Raw genomic sequence first — 24,476 nt, 5'->3', positions numbered from 1 at the left:
GCTTCAAAAAAGCCAATTTAATCTTCAGCTTTGCTGATAATCAACCATTTGTAATGTTGAATTAGTTATTTTTATGTTTGGAGATAGACACTTGAATTTTTTGAATTTTATTAATAGCCGCCGTCAGCCTCTCAATGGCTATTTTTTAGGCGCTCTCCTTTTTACAATTCAAAGAATTTGAATTGTATTGGGGTGCTGTCTTTTTTTAAGATCTGTTCACACATTTTCATGATTTTTGAAGTCAAATTGGAGCAGTGATTTTGGTCACTGTGAATTTGTACTGTTTTTTTCTTGATTTTTTGAATCGGGTTTTTTTTTCTAAATGGTTTTCTCAATCCATTCATAGTACTTTCTAGGCCTAGTTTTTCTTGAACCACATGTCTCTTTCTCACTAGTAGTTTTTTTCCCATGTGGCATTTTGACATTGATTTTCAGTTTTTTACAAATTTTTTATCTGATTTTTTTTAGAAATGGTTTTCCCAATTCACTCATAGTTCGTTCTAGGTCAAGTTGTGTAGTCAATGAAAATTCTTTGAATTGTACGTCAAGACTTGTCCTGCTATGTTTTTTAATTGGTTAAACCTTTTGATCACATTTTTCGTTTTACATAAGTCACGATTTTCACGCTTGACTTATGACTTACTTCACTCACTGTTTCAACATAATGGATTTTAGTTTTTTCACGCTTTGATTCACGCAATGTAGTGAAGACGGTTAAAGTCAAAAGAACAAAATCAAAGGAAACTGAATAAAAACGATAAAGTCCGGTCATTAAATGATTAAATGAATTATGTTATTAAAGTCTATTAGAGCGATTGTTAGCTGAGATTAGTATTAAGGTTAATAGCTCTCAGTTAAGAAGCTGAATTCAATGTCGTTGTAGAATCTAACTAAAACTGCACACCAAATTAGAACATTTTTGACAGTTAGAAAAAATGCGTCAATTTCTATATCTTTTTTCTTTGTTTCAATCCCAATATGCGTCAAGCGCGTTAACGGTGGCTATATCATCGGGAAATCTGATGGCTATGTTTAGTTTCTGATTTTCCCTAGACCAATCGATTCGAAAAATGCTGTCTCGGAATTTTGAATAATTTCATGAGTTGCGATTCGTTCTGTCAGTTTGAGAGGTGTATAGATTTTTTGGGCACTTTGACTCCTGGGTTTTGAGGCTAAAGGAAATACGTTAATTGAAGGTGGTAATAAAAGCAAAATTTATAAATCTTGTATTGGAAAGGAGTCTTACCGTTTCAACGGAGATCTCTTGAGCAAGTCATACACACGCATGTGCATGATCAGTTGGTATTATTGATGCTGTTAAATTTGTTTAATGGATTGATCACTGATATAACTTTGAATCCGACGCAGAAGATGACACTTTCTGAACTTTGTCATTGACCATCCAAACCCTTTTCTGCTTCTGTGATGTATCGGTATTTGTTGGTATCATGCACCTTTTGACATATCTGATCGAGGAAGGAAATCTCAAAAATTGTACAAACATTGGTTTTTTATAATAATCAGCAGCGTTGATTATTCTTTAGTACTTTTCCTGAAAACTCTGGAGTTGTTTGCAATTTTTAATAGCTGCCGTCAGCTTCTCAAATGGCTATTATTTAGGCGATCTCCTTTTTACAATTCCTTTTTACAAGAATTTCAATTTTAATGGGTTAAAGATCTTTTTGTTAAAGATCTGTTCACACATTTTCATGATTTTTGAAGTCAAATTGGAGTGGTGATTTTGGTCACGCCGAAACAGGAAATGGAGCGAAAAAGCGAGTGGTTTTGCGGCGTGAATTTTTTTCGCTCTAATTTTAAAGTAGAGTAAGAAAACGGTGTTTGAACAAAAATTCGGTTTCTCGGTAGTGGTTTTTTGTTCACATGCGGCAATTTCACTCTGATTTTTACTGTTTTTTCGATATTTTGGATCGGACTTTTTTCTAAATAGTTTTCCCAATTCATTCACAGCTCATTCTGGACCTAGTTTTTTGTTAGAATCAAAATTACATATCTCACTAGTGGTTTTTATATGTTTTCCCTAGCAGCATTTTGACATTGATTTTCTGTTTTTGTTTTTTTCGTCTGATTTTTTTAGAAATGGTTTTCCCAATTCACTCATTGTGCGTTCTAGGTCTAGTTGTTTGTTAAGTCAATGAAAATTCTTTGAATTGTACGTCAGGACTTGTCCTGCATTGTTTTTTTTTAATTCGCTTTACCTTTTGATCACGTTTTCCGTTTTACATAATTCACGGCTTTCACGTTTGATTTCTGACTTACCTCACTCACTGTTTCAACTGAATTGTTTTTAAATGCATTCAATCAATGACTTACGCAAGATAGTGAATACAGTCAAGGTCAAAAGAGCAAAGCTTATTAGTTTTTAGTTTAGAAGCTGAATTAAGTATAGTTTTAGAATCCAAACGAAACAACGCCGAATTTGAACACTTTTTGACACCGAAAAAAAGTCGAAAATTGGTCAATTTATCCCTTCTTTTTTCCTTTTCTGTTTCAATCCCGATGTGCATCAAGCGCGTCAACTGCGGATATTTTCCGTCATTCTGTCGGCTATGTTAACATGTTTCGTTTCAACCAAATGAACTATATGCATTATTGGATAAAATCATTGATTGGTGAGCTTTGTTGGCCGATCTTAATTTGGTACATTCCTTTTGAGATAAATAATTTATGTCGATTTCATCAAGTGTATAGACAAGAAATTGCTGGAATTTGTTATCCTTTTCTCTGACCGATGGAAATTATTTGTGTTGCCTTCGAGCGGATAGTTTCAGTACTTTAAGAGAATTCTTTGAAAACTCTTCTAGTCTTCTAGACTATTTCCAGACTTCGAATGTCTCCCTCAATGTTTTTGTGTCCAGCTTATAATCAGTTAACAATTTATTTAGTCAGCAAAAATAAAAAAGAGGTTATTTTTTTATTTCGCAGATACACTATAGCACCAAAAAGCTACGTCAATAGTTTTTAAAACACCAAAGCATCAAATAACAATTTGAGTTCAAAATAGTTCTCTAGTAATGGGTTCTCACGCTTCTAGTTTTTAAACATCTAGAAGACTGTATATTTTTGGCACAATTTTCTTCTAAAATTTTTGTCCAATTTTTGCACTTCCAAATTTTCGCAAAGAACTGTCTGCTTGCGTAATTGTTGCTTTAAAATTGCCAACATGCATATCATATTCATATCGGGACCATTTGCTGACCATTGCAGTACCTCAGGTTCCTTTTCTTTGAAGTAGTTTTCGACAGTCTTTGATTAATGTACAGAAGTATTTTCTTGTTCAAAAATAAGGTCTTGAAAATGCAAATTCGAAATTTCCAAGTAAATTAGAATCGTTAGCTTGTTTGAACATCTAAACAACAGTTTCCGCCCATCTGATTGAATTGTAACCCAAAACATAAATGATATCTTGTCCGAACTTTATTTGTTTTTGTGTTTTTGTCAAGAAATATGGCTCCCTTTTATCGAAGAACTCCCACAATTCCTTTGCCGGAGATTTGTTGAGCTTGTTACTTTTTCAGTAACGTTTGTATGCATGCTGCGGTAAACTAGATCCTGATTTTAAGTTGTTACTTTTCGTTTTGTCCGCGAAAGTCTGCATTTCGAATCGTAGCAGCGTGACCAACGGTTAAAAAAACAGCAGCTTAACCATCATTCCTATGCAAGCGGAGCAAAGAATAAAATCTCGTTTAAAACTTAATTTTCATGCCTTTTGTCATCACAGATCAAACTTTCTAATTAAAAATGACGCCTTCGTTTTGAACTAACTTATTTTACCTATAACAAACTTATTTTGAGGAATGAATTTTTAATATATCAATATTAAGTATGAGATTTGAAGAACTGCAATCGGACGGAAGAGGTTATCTTTTCTGAATAATTGGCGAGCTTATTTCGTTAATTTTTTGGACAATAGCCTTCTAAGAGCTTGTTTTATCTGACATCTCAAAGGAGCAGTGTTATAATCAGAATCTCTCTTGACCGATAAAAAAAATCAATAGATTTAACAGGAAATAAGGTTTTGTAGACTTTTCGGCAAAAGAACCATGGGAATTGAAAATTGGCTTCGAACATTCTTCTTCATATGGACAGCAACGTCCTTATGTAATAACTTGAACTAAGTAAAGTAGAGTTCTGGTTTCACTCAAACTTATAAACTCGAGAAGAACTGATATAAAGATATCCTTGTTTAGGATGGGTCCTTTGTCACAATTGCCAAGTATGTTGCCGCTCTCTACATATCGCGAGACGAGATTCCGAAATCAGACTTGGATTCTCTGGTAGAGGAAGCTTTGAGTCCAGAGAAATTCCACCCACAATACATTCCTATAATCGACATGGGAGTGGATTCCGACATAAGGGATGACAAAGGCAGGTGTTGTCATTTGTTGAGAGCAGAAGCTTATCATTCGCCCTCTCTTGTGTTCAAAGATTACAGCATGCAAGTCGTAGGGCAGTATTTGAATTATTTTTCAAAGAGGAAACAAGGCCGCGGTGGTGATACGGAGAGCAATGTTGGAGATGTAAAAGCAATGAAGAAAAGTAATGTGTTGATATGTACTACTGGAGATACTGGAAGTTCGGCTATTCAGGCATTGAGAGGTAGGTATGTACCCTATATTATTTTAAGCTCTGCTAGTCGGCTTCAATGCACCAGCAGTTCTTTTTATTGGCAATTATACAGCAAAATTGTTTCTCAAATTTTGTCAATGCTCTTAAGGCGTACTTTGAGATCCGAGAAGCTACTGCTAAGTTATGAGCTCATTTCAATATTTTCTCATGGTTTTTAGACTTTTATTAAAAAGCCATAATATAATAAATTGTTTTCAAGTAAGTGTTCACAAAAAAGTGACCTACTTGACTAGTCATTAATCGGTTCCAACGAGCCCAGTAGAAAATAGAACCCAGTAGCATTACTAGGAACGGTATTGCTAGGTAGAGTAAGGAAAGAAAAGAGAGAAGTATTGGTACTGTTTTTTATAATTAATACAAGAGAAAGGAGTTCAGCGTTGTTCACCAAATAATTAAAAATTTCATTCGAAACCTAAATTGGAAAAATTTCAACTTTAGCACACTTGTTACACATCGATAATAAAGTATTAAGGCAGACCCGATGTGGGCTCTTTTTACAGCCTTAAGGTATAGAGTCAGGGCTACTTATTTCTGGGCGAAAAGTAGGCTTACCTATATCTCTCAGACTAACCGACTCTGTAAAACACAGAAGATAAACTTCAATTATAACTGTGGTTATAAAGAGTAACACCGGAGTCAAGGTCTTGGGGATACACATAGCGTGCACTGCTTTTACTACAAGACTGACTACAGTTAGTGGGGTTAGTGGTATATAAAAGAGAATAGTGTCTTCTCAGTCTCTGATTGGCTAGTGGTGTACATTCAGTATTTCGACTGCTACAGTATATCTTCAAAAAGAAAATTCGCAGCCTTCTGATCCTTAAGCCTACAGCTTATATTACCAGTTAGTCGGTTTATGTTTGAGTTTTTGACTCTTTTCTGTAGGCCTCGATTGTGTGAACGTATTTGTTGGATTCCCCGGTGGCTCCCAGATCACAGAGTTCCAGAGGTTGCAGATGACAACAGTGCCAGATGAGAATGTGCACTGCTTCCAGGTGGATGGCACTTGTGACGACATTGATCTCGTCTATGTTGATCTGTTCTCACGGCCTGAATTGAGTATGTACATTAACCTAATTCGGTTGTGTAAAAATGCAACATAAAAGATGTTTAAAATATTTTATTTTAATGTTGCGTCATTCTGCACATCAGAGTTATTCAACTTGAAAAAAGAATCGAATTAGGAAGCAAGAGAAAATTTGACCCCGTTTTTGACTGCCTATTTCACTTTCTCTAAACTAATTTGCAGTAAGAAATTCCAGCAACTATAAATTTAATGTATTGCACTTGTGTTGCGGGTAAAGTAGCACAGAAAAAATTGAAATGCAAGTCCGTAATTCAAAATGAAATTAACTTGCCAATCCTTAAACACCCATGAGGCTTGTCCCAAAATTGGCTTTTTTTTGTACTCTTAGACGAACAGTAGAGCGAATGGGTAGTAATTTTTGAGGGCGCTGTAAATTTATCAATGCTCGACAGCAATTAAATTTAACATGTTTTTTGAAAAGTCGTTAGGAAAGTGTTTCTTTATCAGTTTAAATTTATTTCAGGAAATTTTGCAATTTTCGAGATTTGATTTAGATTTTGAGTTGAAGTCAAGATTTTAGGAGCTAAATTGCTCTACCCTCTTGCACAGCATATCTTTCATGAGATGAAAGGACCATGGCATCTTGGCTGTGGTATAATTTCTTTAGTGCAGTTTTGCGTTTGTTAATTAGTCTTGATAGTCGTACGATTTTTTTGCCTGCATCCTTTGTTTTTTTCGAAGAGTTTCCGCGCTTCTTTTTTGTGGCGTGCTCTTTTTTGTGTTACTGTTTCTAAATAGCTTTCCTTTATATTAATTGCCACCAAGCGATAGTGGCTATTATTGGGAACATCATGGTTTTTTACAATCCAAAGGATTTGGATTGTATTGGTGTGCTGTTTTTTTTAAGATCTGTTCACGCTTTTTTACGTCAGTGAGAAGTCAAATTAGGGTGGTGATTTTAGTCAGGCTGACGTTCTAAAGGGAGAGAAGTAAAGTAGGTTTAAGGTGTGATTTTTTTCAAACTACCTTTAAAGTGGAATCAGAAATTGGTGTTAGAACAAATTTTCGGTTTTTGAGAGGGAGTTTTTTTTCACGTGCGTAAATTTGACTTCTGTTTTCAGTGTTTCTTTTCCTTGGGCGATTTTAGTATGATACATGTGTTCTAAATTCGCCTAGTTGAAGTTGCTATAATTCATCAAGAGGTAGCTGAAATTTTTTATGACCTGAACACTTGTCAAAAGACATTAAAGAATATTTGATTTTGCCAACCTTCTGAAATTTTTTGTCATTTTATTACTTAGTATCATGAATGACAGAACTTCTTGATTGATAATGAGGCGCAAAATGACCTAATTAATGGTCCGAGTTGAAAGCTTATTAGTTTTCATGACTGACATAACTTTTTTTGAGTATTTGTTGTACTTTTGTAATTCTTGTTGTCTTATCATTTACTCTCTTTAATAACAGGCCTCTTAGGTTGCTAACAGGGGTCATTTTAGTCGATTAAATCGTTTCTGTTCAAAGCTGATGTCTTCAATGACTTTGACATCAAGTGTTTTCAAGAAATATTTTTCTTTGCGAGTTTTATTAACTTTATCATCTTTTAGCTTTGTCTCATTTTTGACAGTTTTCATTGGTTCCTAAAGAAGTTTTTCTCTTTGTTAAATTCTTTTCCATTCATAGCTTATGCTTTCTTTGACTTACACACTGCCCCTTTTTAGAAAACTATAAGTGAATTTTTGAGTTTTACAAGTATTTATTGAACTTATTGCTGTCTTATCCCTTAACCTCATTACTGACAGGTTTCATCTGTTGATGATGAGAAACAAGGGAGTTTAATTAGTGGTATCAATTCTTAGAAGTCATTTTTAATAGCCGCACAGCGATAGCTGGGGCTATTATTGGCCTTCTCTTGGTTTTTTTATTTCGTCGTCATGATTTTTGTTACGACCATATGACGTCACAGCCACTTTTTGTTCATTCGTTCATGCAATTTCAACTGAATTGCATGTGTGACGTCATTTTTTGCTCTTAGTTGAGCGAGTTTTTTTGTTCATGCGCGTGATTAAATTTTTGGTCACACTTGACTCACCTCACTCTCAAAAATGACTTCCTCACTTTAAAATTGACTTTTATTTACTTTAATTCAAAGAGGTAAGTTCAAATGGGTGTGTGTCACTCTAAATGAAGGTCATTTGAGATCAGCTAATAGAGGCAGCAATAACTTTACAGATTTTTAATCAAAATATAACAGATCAGCCTTCAATGAAAAGACGAATTTTTTTGGTCTGTCTTTTTTACTGTTTTTTTCTGCCGATCTACGAATCAATTGCGGCTATTTTCTGGCAATCTGCCAGCTATGTTTTAATTTCGGCCATGTGTTTAAAAAATCTGATTTTTAGTCGTTGTTTTTTTGGTCTTGTGGTATAATTGCTTAATCTCAATGGTGTCTAACTAATTGTTGTCATTGGGCATCTAATACTGCCCCTTTGTCAGGTCAAAGCTAAATCAATTCTTTGGATTGTACTTCAGAATTCAGGACATGTCCTGCTGTTTTTTAATTCGTTGTCCATATCGATGATTCTTGCGACCATTGACTTCGATGACTTCTACTGCTTTAAAGTCCGTTTGTGTGCGTGACGTCATCTGTTCTGCTTTTAGATCAGTTGTGTGACTTACCTCACTAAAAAATGACTTCTAATTTCACGCAATGAACTTCAAATTTTTTGAACATTTACTAGTTGAAGATCAGTGGTGTGCATCTAAGTAGTGTCAAACGTATATGCGCTAATTGAGTATAAGTGTCTTGAAGTTTTGATTTCAAATAATATTTTTGAAAGAATTGTATTAGGGTTTTTTCCTTATAGAGTGTATGTGTCTCAATAAAATGTTAGTCCGAATCTAACCCAAAATGTCTAGCGGTCTATTGAAGGACTTGTGGTCAATCTGTCTATCTTATTTTTTTAGTTGTTTCATTTCCATGGAAGGCCACGAGCGTCTATCGCGGCTAGTTTCCGACAATCTGCCGGCTATGTTTTAAAACAGCTAAATGCAAATGCACTTGTTTATCTGTAGAAATTTTAATTTTTAATTAGATTTCTCAATTTAGTTTTCCGATTTTTCAGAAATCGCGAAGTAGTTTTTTAATTTTTTCACAATATACGTATTTTCCGCATTCTAGCATGTTTCTTTCTAACATTCTCCTCAGACCTGTAGCTTTACTCGCCCTGCCTTTATCAAATTGAGAATGTTAGATCTGAACTAATCAATTCAGTCTCTTTCCTTAAATTTTTTAAATTTCGTTTGTTTGCAATTGCTTTAATATGGTCTAATTGAAAAACGCCCTTTTTCTGTGAATTTTATTAGGGCTTTGTTTCGTGTACATATGAATTTTTGCATTTGAATATTGTTCTGCCTCTCCAGTCTTTTTTAAATGATTAGTTTTGATTTGAATTTTCTAGGTCATTGTTTAATTTTATCGCGTTCCTTGTGATTTCAAGCGACAACTTAAGTTCATAGTTAAAGGGACAATTTTTTTTAAATAACCAATTGAATAATGTTTTTTTTTGTAAAATAGTGTTTCGATAGAGAGATTTTTGGCCATTTCTTGCTGGTCATTTCTTTCATATTCGGCCATTTCTGCCTTAATTTTTCTAAAATAAAGTTTTGGGAGCCTAACATCGCTTGACCTTTGCTGCTCGCGTACTTTGATTCCTTCAGCGCCGTACAAAACTTTTGGTTTGGTTTATATATAGAATTAATGTAAATTTTTCAGTTCGTTTCATGGGCTATATTCATTTATTGACTGATTTTTCTGTTTTTAGTAGTCACTTCAGTAGGAACCAGTTGATTTGAAAGGTTTTTTTGTTCACGAAGACAACTCTTTGAGTTGTTTCCGGAATTCTTCCGGCTATGTTTTCAAGATCTGTTCACACATTTTCATCATTTTTGAAGTCCAATTGGAGAAGTGATTTTGGTCACGCCGAAAGAGGAAGTGGAGCGAAAACGAGTTTTTTGCTCTATAATTAAAGTAGAGTGAGAAAATGGTGTTTGGACAAAAGTTCGGCTTCTCGCTAGAAGGGTTTTTTGCATGTGGCAATTTGACATTAATTTCCTGTTTTTGTTTTCATGTTTTTGATCTGTTTTTTTTTCAACTGGTATTCCCAATTCACTCATAGTCCGTTCTAGGTCTAGTTTTTTATTAGTCAATGAAAATTCTTTGATTTGTACGTCATCACTTGTCCTGCTATGTTTTTTTAATTCGCATTACCTTTTGATCACGTTTTTGTTTTACATAAGTCACGATTTTCACTTTTGACTTCTGACTTACCTCACTCACTGTTTCAACTGAATGGATTTTAAGTTCTTTCATGCATTGAATTACGCATAATATAGAATACGGTCAAAGTCAAAAGAGCAAAATCAAAAGAGACGGGAAAAACCGTTGAAGCCCGGTCATTAAGTAATTGAGAATTAGGTTATCAAAGTTCATTAGTGTTTGCTATCTAAAACATGCTCTTGTCTTGTGATTGCTATTCGTGTGTATTGTGTTATAGCGTCAAAACTTCTCTTTTACTGTACCGTCTGCATGTGATGTTAATCTGACACAGTGCAGAAAAGCGTACTGAATGCGAGTTACCCTTTGAGACTGAACTGACGCGTAATGTTTCATGCAATTTTATGGAATGTAAAAGTTTTGAAATAGTCTTGCGTTTTCTCTTTGTTTTAGCTGCCAAGTACCAGCTGACCTCAGCCAACTCTACCAACTGGGCCAGGATCATGGGCCAGATTGCCATATTCACATACATCTATCTGAAGACAATCAGTCTGAGAAGCAGTGACAGGCCCAATGGAAAGAAATTAGGAAATAGAATTAAAATTGTCATCCCATCCGGTGAGAAAGGGAGTGGTAGCTGCTCTTGGTTCCTTCCCTGAGAGTTTGCCCATCTATGTATGATGTTAACTCTCACACAATAGTCTATGTTTATGGAGCTGAAAATGTGCACCTAAACAGCCTGTATACATGCTGCAAAAATACACATTACATTGGTAACTTGTCGACCAGGAACAACGGGGAAAGGACAACTCTATTAGAAATTAATAAATTTTGATTGGGAGAAGCTAAGACTATTATTTATGCCCTTGAGTACTCCGTTTTTGTTAAGTGTAGACTAACTGTGTCAAAGGTTTTGTCATGAACCTTGCAGTGCTTTAGATATTTTTATCCAGCACTTTAACCCCCGTATTGACAAAAAGGTTGCTACTAGACGGGACCTGGCACGTTAGCAAAATCAACGAGGAATCACTGGACTCCTAATTTGCACCTCTTAAGATCCTACAATGTTATTTGCCAGCTGCTTCATCAAACAATTTTAACGAAAACACTTTGCTATCTATGACTAAGTTTTTGGAACCTATTTTTTGCTTGTGCAGTCATTCGCTGTTTAATTGCTCTGAAACGAAGTTTGTAGCAATTATATTAGTCCTGTCGGTCTTTTTTTGCGATTTTTCGCTTGAACAATTTTTCGTCTGACGCTTTTGACTTTTCGTCCTCAAAAACGGGATAAACAGGTAGCGCCCAGCGGGCATTAAGTGCTCTTAGAGCCTTTCAGGTCTGTTTCAGCTCAAACTGTATTGGAGACTTATACTTATGGTGTGAAGGGCGGTTCTTAGAGGTTGAGACACCCCCCCCCCCCCTTGTTGACCCCCCACCCCCACTATTGCCTCCACCCCCCCCCCCACCGCGCTGTTGCCCCCCAACCCAGTGCTGCCCCCCATCAGCCCCCGGTGCACCCCCCCCCGTGGCTAGCTACTGACCAAGCCAACCGCTCGCCGGTCGTTTGAGAGCAATTCGCCCGACGTTAGTCGGTTATGTTTTAAATCTTCTCTATGTTTTAAATCTTCTCTAAGTCTCCAAGTATGCGATTCATCGAAATTGTTTTGAGGAGACAATTTTATAAACGTGAATTAATCCTACAGGTTTGACCCCCCCCCCCCCCCACACACACATACACACGCACAAAAAGACACACACACACCAAACCCCCCCCCCCCACTCACCCCACCACCACTCCCCTCGTCCTCCCCCCTCCACCTGGCGATTTGGACACCTCTCGTCCAGTCCTCCCAACCCTAACCCCCACAATGCTAGAATCCCTAATTCCCAGCTGGCTACTACCGCAGCCAACCGCTCGCATTTCGTTTGAGGTTAATTCGCCTGATGTTAGTCGGTTATGTTGTATATTTTTGTTATTAATAGCCGCCCTCATAAAACAGCCGGCTTTGTTAGTTGGTTCCTTTTTTGAAAAGAGTTTTAATATATTGGGGTGGTATCTTTTTTGTAGATCTTTTAACATGTTTTCATGGCTTTGAAATCAAATTGAAGCGATGATTTTGGTCACGGTACAACGGAAACCGGAGCAAAAAAGCAAGTGGTTTTATGGCGCAAAAATTTCAACTCTTTTTAATAGCCGCCCTCATCTCAGCCGGCTATTATAGCGCTCCTGTTTTTTACAATTCAAAGAATTTGAATTGTATTGGTGCGCGCTGTGTTTTTTTTTCTTTAGATGTGTTCACACATTTTTCAATGACTTTGATCTTTCTAAACAGGTAAAGCCCAGCGGGCATTAAGTTTCATTAGAGGCCCAATGTGAGCTTTAGTAGTCCTTCAAGTGCTTAGAGTAGTGCAGCTACTGGGATGGCCTTAAATTAAGGTTAAAAGGTCATTTTTAGGAGTTTTTTGGGCTCAAAATGGCGCAATTCATGTTTTTTGTGATTTTTTTCATTTTTTTTATTTTTTTAGTCTTAGGTTGAAGTTTTTAAAAGTTGATGAAGGCTTTTTGAGCGACAAAATTACTTTTTATGACCATTTTATGTACTATGTTTTGGTACTCAAATCAAAAACACGCAAATGTTATTTTTGAGTTTTTTCAGACCTAGGTGTCACGAAACTCCTCAACGTTTTGATAATAGAATACTGCATAGTTTCTAGTGGTAATGGAATGCTTTTCAACTTTTTGCTATCACGAATTTTGACATTTTTTGACAAAACTTGCAATTTTTTCGTATTTTCTGATATTTATTGTCATTATTCAAGTTTTTTAAGTCACAGGGGGCCAGAAAACATCATTAGGGGTTGGATGATAGGTTACTGAAAATTTTTCATTGGCCATGGAATAGGTTTCTATTTTTGAATAACACGAATTTTAGCAATTTTTTGACAAAACTCGCATTTTTTTCAGGTTTTTCTTGAAAATTTGTCATTTTTTGAGTTTTCCCTGCTTAAGGGACCAGGTAATCTCCTTTAAGTTTTGATAATAGGGCACTGCAAAGGTTCTAGTAACAATGGACTGGTTTTTAACATCTTAATGTCTCGAATTTTAGCATTTTTTTGATAAAATCTGCTTTTTTTTAAGGTTTCCTAAAGTTTTTGTCAATTTTCGATGTTTGTCTTTTCTCAAGTGCAAGAAAACCTTTTCCAGGTTCTGGCAAGAAGTTACTGCATGGTTCTTAGTTTCAATGGGTTTGTTTTCAACAATTTAACCTTTCGACTTTTAGAAGTTTTTTGATAAAATTTGAAATTTTTTTCAAGTTTTCTCAAAACATTTGTATTTTATGTAGTTCTTGCCAGGCTACTTCATCCATGGTTTGATAGTATGTTATTAAATAGTTGCTTAGGGGCAATTGAATGGCTTTCAACAGTTTAACAGAACGAATTTCTATTTTTTGAAGTTTGAAATTTTTTCTAAAACTTTTGCCTATCAATCTTTGAGCTAATGAATTTTTTAAGGCTTGGAATTGGGTTTCTAGATAGCTCTAGAGACACAAAAGGGATTTTGAAGATATTAATTTTACAATTTGTAGCGACCTTTCTTTATAATTTACATTTGATTTTTTTTTGTCTGAAATTTTTTGGTCATTTTAGAGTTAATCGATCTTCAAGGGCCAATGAATTTTTTTCAGGTCTTGCAGATATACTACTGGACCGATTGTAGAAACAAAAATTGGTTTTGAACTTATTTTTAGATAAGTATTTTTAAAGGGAAAAATTTTGCCTTGGATTGAAAAGCTTCCGTTTTAGCAATGAGTTTTTTTTTGTTTAATTTGTTTGATTGTTTTCTCAATTTTTTGAGATAATTTTGTTTGTGCTTGTTCAAGGCTGGCATTGTTCAATTGATCTGCTGTTCAGGTAGAGTACTTCTGAGCTTTTTTTTCAATTCTTTGAATTGTATTTCAGGACTTGTCCTGTTATGTTTTTTTTTACTTCGTCGAATAAAAATGTTTCGCTTTACCTCACTTGGCCGCTTTTTCAACATTTTGCGTGATCTTTTTGACTTCTCTAGGCTAGTTTCTCTCTTCTCTCATTCTGCTAAAAGTGATTTTGAACATCAGTTGCTCAGCAAAGCAATTCAAATTGAACTGAGTTGGTATAAAAAATTGAAGTCAGAAGTAGAAACGGGATAAACCCATAAAGCCTCATTTTAGATGCCCGCTATTTGAACGTCGTTCCTATAAGTCTTAGTTACCATCTCTAATGCTTATTGGTATTAATAGTAGCCCCTGTAGCCTCTCTCTAAGAAACAGAAGTACGTTATGTTCAACTACGAAATGCCATCAAAATAAATCGGACTTAAAAAATGTTTTTGTACAAAAATCTTTTTTTTTCAATATCTTCTATTCTTTCAATCCCAATTATGCTTATTGGAATCAACGTCGGCTATTTTCCGGCAATCTGCCGGGTATGTTTAAAATTGAGTGAGAAATTGGTGTTTAACAACGTGAGCGTTCTCGTTAGTGGTTTGTCAGATGCGGCAATTTGACTTTTCAGTTTTTTTTTCACGGGTTCGTTTTTCTAAATGGTTTTCCCAATCCATTCATGGTCTAATATGACTCCAATTTGTTGTTTATCATAAAGAAACGAAAATCTTCAGGTACCTAGAAATTTTTATGCATATCTTTTAAAATATGCCAAAATATTGCATAAAAATGAAAGTAAAAATTCTTGGGTAATATGTGTACAATTTTTTTGTGCTCTGTCCACAGTTTTTTGACCTTTTCCTGTCATAGGGAAGTCAATTTGAAGTAGTAATTTTAGTCACGCTGGTCTAGTGAGAGGAGCGAAAAGCAAGTAGTTTTAAAGCGTGACCTTTCAAAGTACTTTTTAAAGAGAAATGTGAAAATGGTGTTAAAACAACATGCTCCTTTTTTGGGAGCACTTTTCCCTTGTGGCAGTATGACTCATGTTTTCACTGTTTTTCTTTTCACGTTCTGCACTAAAGCTTAAAATGCGATACGTGTATTCCAATAATGCACAGTTTCAGTTTTTTAATCCCTCAAAAAGCAACATTGACAATACTTTTTGCAAAAAAACTCTTTTTTTTTCGGATTTAGCCCCTTTTGTATTTTTTTTGTTTTGTCTCTTAATCTAATTAATGATAGGTCTCATTTGCTCTTTTGTTAGGCATAACTGAGTATATGTGTTTTTTGCAATTCAAAACTGCAGTTTTCAACGACTTGCAATTTTTTCAAAATTTATTATTTTTTAGAATTTGCGAGTTTTACACACTTGCGTTCAATAAATATTTGTTATTTTTTAAGATTATGACTGTTTTTGAATTGTTATTTGTTGTCTTGTCTGTTAGTCTACTATGAAAGGTCTTATTGGCTCTCCAATTAGGCGTAATTTGATCTAGCTGGTTTATGTTTATTGCTAATATTTTAAATAGCTTGGACACCATTTGTTTTGAACTTTTGATTGTTGCCTTCATTTGTTTCTACTTTTGTTGCGTGTTCCGCGAAATCGTTTTCATCAAAGTGTATTTATGCTTTCTGTTGATAGATAGTGCAATAGATTTTAAGAATTCAAGTTGTAGTTGCTTTTTTTCATTGACTTTCATGCAACTTATTTTCAATGACGTTCGTAATAATGGTAGTTTTGTCAAATGTTTTTTGTTGTCCTTCTACTTTTTCTGCAGTGTTTTTCCTCAAAATTGCAGTGTGTTTTTCTGTCTAATTTTTCTGCAGTGTGTTTGCTGTCTAATTTCACATTGTGTAAATGTCTTTTGAGATGGTCGTTTTTGAGTATAATAACTTCGATAAGACTTTTTGTCTCTAAGAAGTAAGTTTTTTTAGAAAAATTTTTGTAGTGCGTTATATACTTTCGTGTATGCCTTGGTATTTGATTTGTTTGTTATCTGAGGCTTTTCTTTTAAGGAGTTAAGGAGTGTGATATAATTGTCTTTAGTCGCTTCATTTCTTTGAATTGTTCTTTAGGACTGGTCCTGCTATGTTTTATGTTTGATCCTAGACGTGCAAATTTTGCTTCGGCTTATTCATTTCTTCGGAGTAACAATATGATCTGAAAAAGGCGCTCTGCCGTGGGTCAAATAGTGGCAGTCATCAAAACAAAAAGCGTCGAAAGATAATACACTACGGAGTGTTAAGTTATTAATATTGAGCTGTTTTATCTTCTTTGGAAGCGCGTATGTGAGAAAGCCCTTATTGGCTTCAAATTCACTTAATGAGTCCACTGCCGTTGGGCTGTTTTGTTACTGAATGAAACGCCTAATTTTGTCCAGCATTTATGATTTCAAAATAGATCTTAAGGATGTTTTCTAATATATAAAGAGTGACGAAACGGTAGTTCAAAAACTATTATTGTTGTGCATTAGGTGCTTGTGGGAACGTTTGCAGTGCTCTGTTTGCGAAAGAAATGGGACTGCCAATAGACATCATAGTTGCAAACAACACAAACGCATTCTTTCATCGAATATATCACAATGGTTAGTAGTTTCTTAAACAGAAAAGATCCGAATTAGCAAAGTGCTTTCTTTTATATAATTTATTGTTGAAGAAGCATTATGGCTGTGGTTGGCCAATTTTTTGTTGCGCCTGCTATAAATTAGTAGGTTTATAATCTAAAGCTGGGTGGATTGCAAAATTCTGAGTGACATGGCTGATATGTTGCCAGAGTCACGTGCAATAGTCAGTTTTGCAAAGCTTGCCGAACTGTGTCAAAATGTTGATTTGTATTACAATTTCTGGTTAGAAAATGATTACTTCTACCTAACCGTTATTTACGATACGAATCTACATTATGACTTTGTTCGCCGATCTTTGTTCTGATTATCACAATCGTGATTATATCAAAATTTTAATCGATAAAAAAAACTTAGAATATGTATAATATATGTACTCCTTTCAAGTATGTGATGTTTTTTTTCAATGATATGTTATTATAACTGTCACCCTTATCGCACTGAATTATTTAATTGCCTAGGTGAGATATTAGTGTCGAGTGGTAACCAGAGACAGACATTGTCCAATGCCATGGACAGTCAATGGAGTCCCGCTCTCACTCGAATACTCTGGACTCTCTCTCCCGGTGACCCCACAGGTCTCTACGACGAGGAGTCATTACAGAAACTCAAACTCAGCCAGCCTATTGTCATGTCTGCTCAGGTTAGTTCCTAAATAGTAAACAAAATAGTACCCTGAGATAAATCAAAAGTTTGCCGACTGCATTTTTCTTAAGTTTATTCAATCCAATTCTGATCAATTGTAAACTCAGAACATTCTTAATTCACTCTGAAATAAAGCCCGTAGAAACTAGAGAGGCTTGAAGCCTAATGAGTATAAAATAGGGAGCGCTCCATCCAATCAGCCAAAGAAAAACATTGAGTAGTTAGTGTCAGTTTTTGTTTCACTTGTTTAATCGGTTTCAAACAAAACTTGTAGCAATTATTTAGGTCCTCTTGGCATTTTTGTCCGATTTATCTGTTCATTATCTGTTCATCTGACTGATTTCAACAGGATAAACTCATTCAGCTGGTGAATTCAACGGCCGAACATAAAAAGAAGCGACTTTATAAAGCCGAAAATTTAACTTAAATAAATGATCAAATTTACACTCAAAAATTATTATTGTCATGGCCCGCGATAGTCACACTATAATAAGCTATTTCGCCGCTTCAGATTTATTTTGCTAGTTATTAATAAAATTGATTTCTGAAATACTGGGTCACAATTGATTCAAAATTTTCGGATCTCATTTTGAGTTAAATTAATTGGCCCAGTAAATTATTCAATTATTATTATTACTTTTTCGGCTCTGTCTAACGTCGGCTTTTTTTGAAGTCACCGTCATAAATTTACCCAAGCAACTACTGGTTGAATTTGTCTATCAATTTGGTGATTTGAAAAAAGCCGAAACTTTAATAATAATTAATGATTAATTTACTAAGCCTATAAAATTTAACGAGACCAGGAAATCAAGTGAAACCAACAAATTTTCAACCATTTAACGCAGTGATCAAGTACATTTATGCCGACGTGATACTATGCCGACGTTTAAGTGTTTCGAAACTGGAACTGATTTTGAGTGTCGGAACTGCCAATAACAATTGATTATCAAATAAATGCTAGCAACCAGGACAAGCTGATCACTAGTTCGGTTATGATTGATTCTTATGGAGTCCCAGGGGCCACTGTGGCATGGTCACTATCCGCATGATTATTGTTTGCTTTAAATTTATTTTGCTCCAATTATCTTGTTCTAATTAATTCGAAATTTATCGGCTGAAAATTGAGTAAGTTTTTGGTTCTCTTGTAATTGGTACAGTTAATTTTCGGCATAGTTGTACGCCACCCAGCCCAGTATTTGGCAATTAAAGTTTTATTATTTACTAGAAAAATAAATCTAAATTGATGAAATTTTTTTTGTATTCTGTAACTATGGTGGGTAACGGCCATGTTTCAGCGGCTTGTGGGAATTGATAGGGAACTATTGGCGCCAAAATTGATCGATTTATTCAAGCAAATACTCTTCGTAGCAATTAACTAGCAGTTTAAGGCAATTAAACGCAATTTACTGTTTTCGGGCTTTATTGAATCATCTCAGACTTCGGCGCTTTTTAACTTCGACTCTTATTGACTGAACCATCAATTTAGCTAAGTTAATGCCCACGTTTTGTTTGTGTCTGTTCTTGGATGAGGTCAGGTTCGCCACTTTTAACGTCTGCTCTTTATTATTTTTCCTATTTAGCTTGATGGGCGACTCCACTTGATGGCAATTAGTGGTTTGCAGGTTTACTTTTCTGTCTAACTATCATTTGAATTCCATGCTACTCAGACATTGTTGGAAGCGTAATTTTATTGTTCAAAGTCCATTTTTGGAAGGTTTGATTCCGCAGAATTGTTTATTCTGAGTTCATTCTATCAATTTCATCTAACGTTTAATTTGTTTGCTGGACAATTATACTTAGAATGTTTGTCTAATTTCCTTTCTTTATAATTGCTTGGTTTTGTAAATTCTGCTGGTGCCGATACATAAAGGACTGCGAAGTTTTAGATTTCTCTCGAACGAAGTCTGAAGCAGTTTTTTTAAGCGTATCTGTCTTTTTCTGGTATTCTGGAAGCGTTTTTGCAATTTTTTTCGTGACCATTTTGGCTTTTCGAGTGAGTTTTACGCCCCTGACTATATTGTTTTGCGTGATCTAAATTCCTCTTATTCACAAGTCTCAGCAGTTGGACGCGAATGGCGGCAATACTAAAAGGCAAGTAGAAAGTACGCGGAAATTGATATATTTTTTAGATCGAATTTTATCATTGACATATCCTCCAATAACGTTATTTTAGGCCGTCCTTAATGAAATTAGTTACCCCCACTCCTCCTCTCCTTTCCCGACTGAGGCAGGTTGCAATACATTAGGGAGCCCACTAGTCATTCGAAAGTAATTCTTCCGACCTTAGTCGGGTATGTTTGTTTTTTGTACTAAATGTAGGTGCCTTATAAGTGTATTATGCATCTCTATTTTGCCCAACTGAGCTAATATCTGGGAGTATCAACGTTTTCAGTTGTTAAACATTTAGATTTACACAAAGAGCCACTGAACAACCACGGAGGAGTTTGTCGGCTATAAACCCTGTATAGTTTGAGATATTTTAACCATAAATATGCTCTGGAAACTGCCAAGCTACCAACATCTCTATTACCCGTTAGTTGGATCCATTGGCTGTTTCTCTCAAAAAATAAAAAAGCAATGACGTGTATTTAAAAAATTTTTTAAACTGATTTTTTCTCTTCTTAACTCAAAATAGGTGACGTTTTTTCACCAATGAAGTTTTTGTAACTTCTTTTAGCCAGTTTGTTTGTTCACCAAATCGATAAATGGCTTTTACATGATGCTAAAGAGCTCTGTGAGAATAAAGTAATTGGGCAAAAATTTCTAATCAAAAGTTTGCCTACTGCATTTTCCCTAAACTTTATTCAATTCAATTGGGATCAATTGTAAACTCCACAACATTCCTAATTCACTCTGAAGTAAAGCCCGTAGAAACTAGAGAGGCTTGAAGCCGAATGAGTATGAAATAGGGAAAAAATAGGGAGCGCTCCATCCAATCAGCCACAAAAAACATCTGAGTAGATAGTGTCAGTTTTTGTTTCACTTGTTTAATCGGTCTCAAACAAAATTTGTAGCAATATTTTTGGTCCTCTTGGTATTTTTTTTCCAATTGATCTGTTTATCTGCGTGTTTTCAACGGAATTCAATACTTCAGCTGGTGATTTTACGCTCAAAAACGAGATTACAAAATCCTTGACCATTTATAACAGGTGTTAGATACTTGAAACTGTCACAACCGAACTGTTCCTGCAGTGAGATCAGCTGAGGCATATCACCAGGCCCGCGATAATTTATAGTATAATAAGTTAATTCGTCGCTTCAGAATTTTTTTGCTAGTAAATAATAAACTTATTTTCTGAGGAACTGGGTCATAATTGATTGAAAGTTTTCGATCTCATTTTATGAGGCCCAGTGAATTAAGCATTTAATCTTATTACTTTTTTGGCTCTTATAAACGTCGGCTCTTTTTTCAAGTCACCGTGATAAAGTTACCCAAGCAACTTTTGTTTTTTTTTCCATAAATTTGGTTATTTGAAAAGGAGCTGATACTTTTATAAATTATTCATTAATTTATTAAGCCATTAAAGTTTAACTAATTAATGACACATAGAAATTTTGAACCTTTTTTTCCAACGATTAAGTACAACTATGCCGACGTATTATAATGCCGACTTTTAAGTGTTCCGAAAGTGGAACTAATTAATGACACATCGAAAATTTGAACTTTTTTACTACAACGATTAAGTACAACTATGCCGACGTATTATAATGTGTGGTATTGATGTGTGGAAACTGACAATACCAATAAATTATTAAAAATAAATGCTAGCAGAATTTATTTTCAAAGCAACCAGGGCTTGCTGATCACTAGTTTGGTTATGATTGATTCATGTGGAGTTCAAGGGGCCGCTGTGGTCTGGCGAGGGTCCGCATTATTGTTTTTGCTTTAAATTTAGTCGAGCTAATGTCAAGTGCGGAAACTGACAATACAATAAATTATCAAATAAATGCTAGCAGAATTTATTTTCAAAGCAACCCGGGCACGCTGATCACTAGTTTGGTTATGATTGATTCATGTGGAGTTCAAGGGGCCGCTGAGGCCTGGCAAGGGTCCGCATTATTTTTGTTTGCTTTAAATTTATTTCGAGCCAATGTTTTTTTTCTAATAAATCATAAAAATAAAATTCTCAGCACTTCATTGTAATTGGTTCAAAAAATTTTTGCGCTCAGTTCAGTTAAAGTGATCTGATTGACTTAGAAATTTTTTGGGTGAAGTATTGAATGATTTTTTGGCACTTTTATAATCGGCACTGTTATACGTCGGCATAGTTTTACGCCTCCTAACCCTGTATTTTGGAAATAAGGTTTTATTTACTAGCAAAGTAAATCTGAAATGTGGAAATTTTTATTTATTCTGTAATTATGGTGGGCCATGTCTCAGCGTCTTTCTAATTGAAGGCAATTTACGGTTTTTGGGTGTTTTTGAATAAGCGTAGCCTTCGGCGCTTCTTGACGTGGGTTTTTTTTACTGAACCTTCAATCTAGTTATGTTAAAGCCAACTTTCTGTTTTTGGTTTGGGTCAGGTTTCGCCACTGTTTAACGTCGGCTCTTTGCTTTTTGTTCATTTAGCTTGATGGGCGGTTCAGCTTGATGGCAATGAGTTGTTTGCAGGTTTACTTCTCTGTCTAACTATCCTATAGATTCCAGGCTACTCAGAAATTGTTGGAAACGTAAATTTGTTGTTCAGAGTCTATTTTGGAAGTTATACTTAAAATGTTTGTCTAATTTTCTTTCTTTATGATTGCTTGGATTTGTTTGAAGTGTAAATTCTGCTTGTACCGATACATATAAAACAGTAAACTTTTTAATTGTTCTCGAAGGAAGTCTGAAGCAGTTTTTTTAAAACGTATCCGTCTTTTTCTGGTATTCTACCAGCTTTTTTGCAAATTTTTTGCGGGACCATTTTGGCTTTTTGATTGACTTCTACGCCCTTGACTATATCGTTTTGCGTGATCTAAATTCCTTTCATTCACAAGTCTCAGTAGTTGAACGCAAATGGCGGCAATACTAAAAAGCAAGTAGAAAGTACGCGGCAATTGATGTAATTTTTTCAGATCGAATTTTATTAGTGACATAATATCCTCCAATAACGTTATTTGAGACCGTCATTAATGAAATTAGTTACCCCCACTCCTCCTCTCCTCTCCCGACTGAGGCAGGCTGCAATAGATCAGGGAGCCCACTAGTCATTCGAAAGTAATTCCTCCGACCTTAGTCGGGTATGTTTGTTTTTTTGTACTAATGGTAGGTGCCTTATAAGTGTATTATGCATCTCTATTTTGCCCAACTGACCTAATATCTGGGAGTATCAACGTTTTCTGTTGTTAACCATTTAGATTTACACAAAGAGCCACTGAACAACCACGGAGGGGTTTGTCGGCTATAAACCTTGTATAGTTTGAGATATTTTAACCATAAGTATGCTCTGGAAACTGCCAAGCTACCAGCATCTCTGTTACCCGTTAGTTGGATCCATTGGCAGTTTCTCTGAATAGTTAAGAAAACAAAAGATTACTGTTTAATATTTTTTAAGTACGGGATTTTGCTCTTCTAAACTCAAAATAGGTGATAGCATTTTTGCACCAACGAAGTTTTCGTAACTGCTTTTAGCCAGTTTGTTTGTTAGGCAAATCGATAAATTGCTTTTACTTCATGCTAAAAAGCTCTGTGAGAATCAAATAATTGGGCAAAAATTGCAAATCAAAAGCTTGCCGACCATATTTTTCTTAGAATTTGTTCAATCCAATTGTAAACTCCGGAACATTCCTAATTCACTTTGAAATAAAGCCCGTAGAAACTAGAGAGGCTTGAAGCCTAATGAGTGTAAAATAGGGGAGCTGCATCCAATCAGCCAAAGAAAATTTGAGTAATTAGTGTCAGTTTTTGTTTTACTGGTCTCATACAAAATTTGTAGCAATATTTTAGGTCCTCTTGGTATTTGTTTTTCCAATTTATCTGTTTGTCTGCGTAGTTTCAACGAGATAAAATATCACAGCTTGCGATTTTACTCTCAAAAACGAGATTAGAAAGTCTTTGGCCATTTAGAACTGGTGTTAGATAATTGAAACTGTCACAACCGAACGGTTCCTTCAAATAGATCCGCTGAGACATACCGCTATGGCCCGCGATAATTATAGTATAATAAGATATTTCTTCGATTCAGATTTATTTTGCTAGCGGTTCATTCAAATAGATCCGCTGAGGCACACCGCCATGGCCCACGATAATTTTAGTAGAATAAGATATTTCTTCGCTTCAGATTTATTTTGCTAAGAAATGATAAACTTCATTTCTGGAGTACTGGGTCATAATTGATTGAAAGTTTTCGATCTCATTTTATGAGGCGCAGTGAATTAAGCATTTAATCTTATTACTTTTTTGGCTCTTATAAACGTCGGCTCTTTTTTCAAGTCACCGTGATAAAGTTACCCAAGCAACTTCTTTTGTTTTTATTTTTCCATAAATTTGGTTATTTGAAAAGGAGCTGATACTTTTATAAATTTTTCATTAATTTATTAAGCCATTAAAGTTTAACTAATTAATGACACATAGAAATTTTGAACCTTTTTTTCCAACGATTAAGTACAACTATGCCGACGTATTATAATGCCGACTTTTAAGTGTTCCGAAAGTGGAACTAATTAATGACACATCGAAAATTTGAACTTTTTTACTACAACGATTAAGTACAACTATGCCGACGTATTATAATGTGTGGTATTGATGTGTGGAAACTGACAATACCAATAAATTATTAAAATAAATGCTAGCAGAATTCATTTTCAAAGCAACCAGGGCTTGCTGATCACTAGTTTGGTTATGATTGATTCATGTGGAGTTCAAGGGGCCGCTGTGGTCTGGTGAGGGTCCGCATTATTGTTTTTGCTTTAAATTTAGTCGAGCTAATGTCAAGTGTGGAAACTGACAATACAATAAATTATCAAATAAATGCTAGCAGAATTTATTTTCAAAGCAACCCGGGCACGCTGATCACTAGTTTGGTTATGATTGATTCATGTGGAGTTCAAGGGGCCGCTGAGGCCTGGCAAGGGTCCGAATTATTTTTGTTTGCTTAAAATTTATTTTGCGCCAATTATCTTGTTCTAATAAATCAAAATTAAAATTCTCACCACTTCATTGTTATTTGTTCAAATTTTTGCGCTCATTTCATTTGAGGTGATCTGATTGGCATAGAATTTTTTTGGTGAAGTATTGAACAATTTTGTGGCAATTTTATTATCGGCACAGTAATACGTCGGCATAGCTTTACGCCTCCTAAACCTGTATTTTGGAAATAAGGTTTTATTTACAAGCAAAGTAAATCTGAAATGTTGAAATT

General features: G+C 35.1%; 1 protein-coding gene across 1 annotated transcript in view; it reads left to right on the top strand.

The window, feature by feature from the left end:
* LOC142341247 (threonine synthase-like 2) overlaps positions 1-24,476 on the top strand; it is a 66,335-nt gene that overhangs the window by 703 nt on the left and 41,156 nt on the right. Inside the window, exons 2-6 of the mRNA XM_075392167.1 lie at positions 4,209-4,617; positions 5,533-5,706; positions 10,404-10,568; positions 16,345-16,455; positions 16,953-17,134. Of these exons, the coding sequence (XP_075248282.1) occupies positions 4,209-4,617; positions 5,533-5,706; positions 10,404-10,568; positions 16,345-16,455; positions 16,953-17,134 (1,041 nt within the window). The remainder of the gene's footprint in view (positions 1-4,208; positions 4,618-5,532; positions 5,707-10,403; positions 10,569-16,344; positions 16,456-16,952; positions 17,135-24,476) is intronic.

This window comes from Convolutriloba macropyga, chromosome 6 (assembly GCF_964194025.1).
Source record: "Convolutriloba macropyga chromosome 6, txConMacr16.3, whole genome shotgun sequence".
NCBI classification, from domain to species: domain Eukaryota; kingdom Metazoa; phylum Xenacoelomorpha; order Acoela; family Convolutidae; genus Convolutriloba; species Convolutriloba macropyga.
Note: the sequence above shows the minus strand (reverse complement) of the source record. Positions and strands in the feature narration are given on the sequence as shown.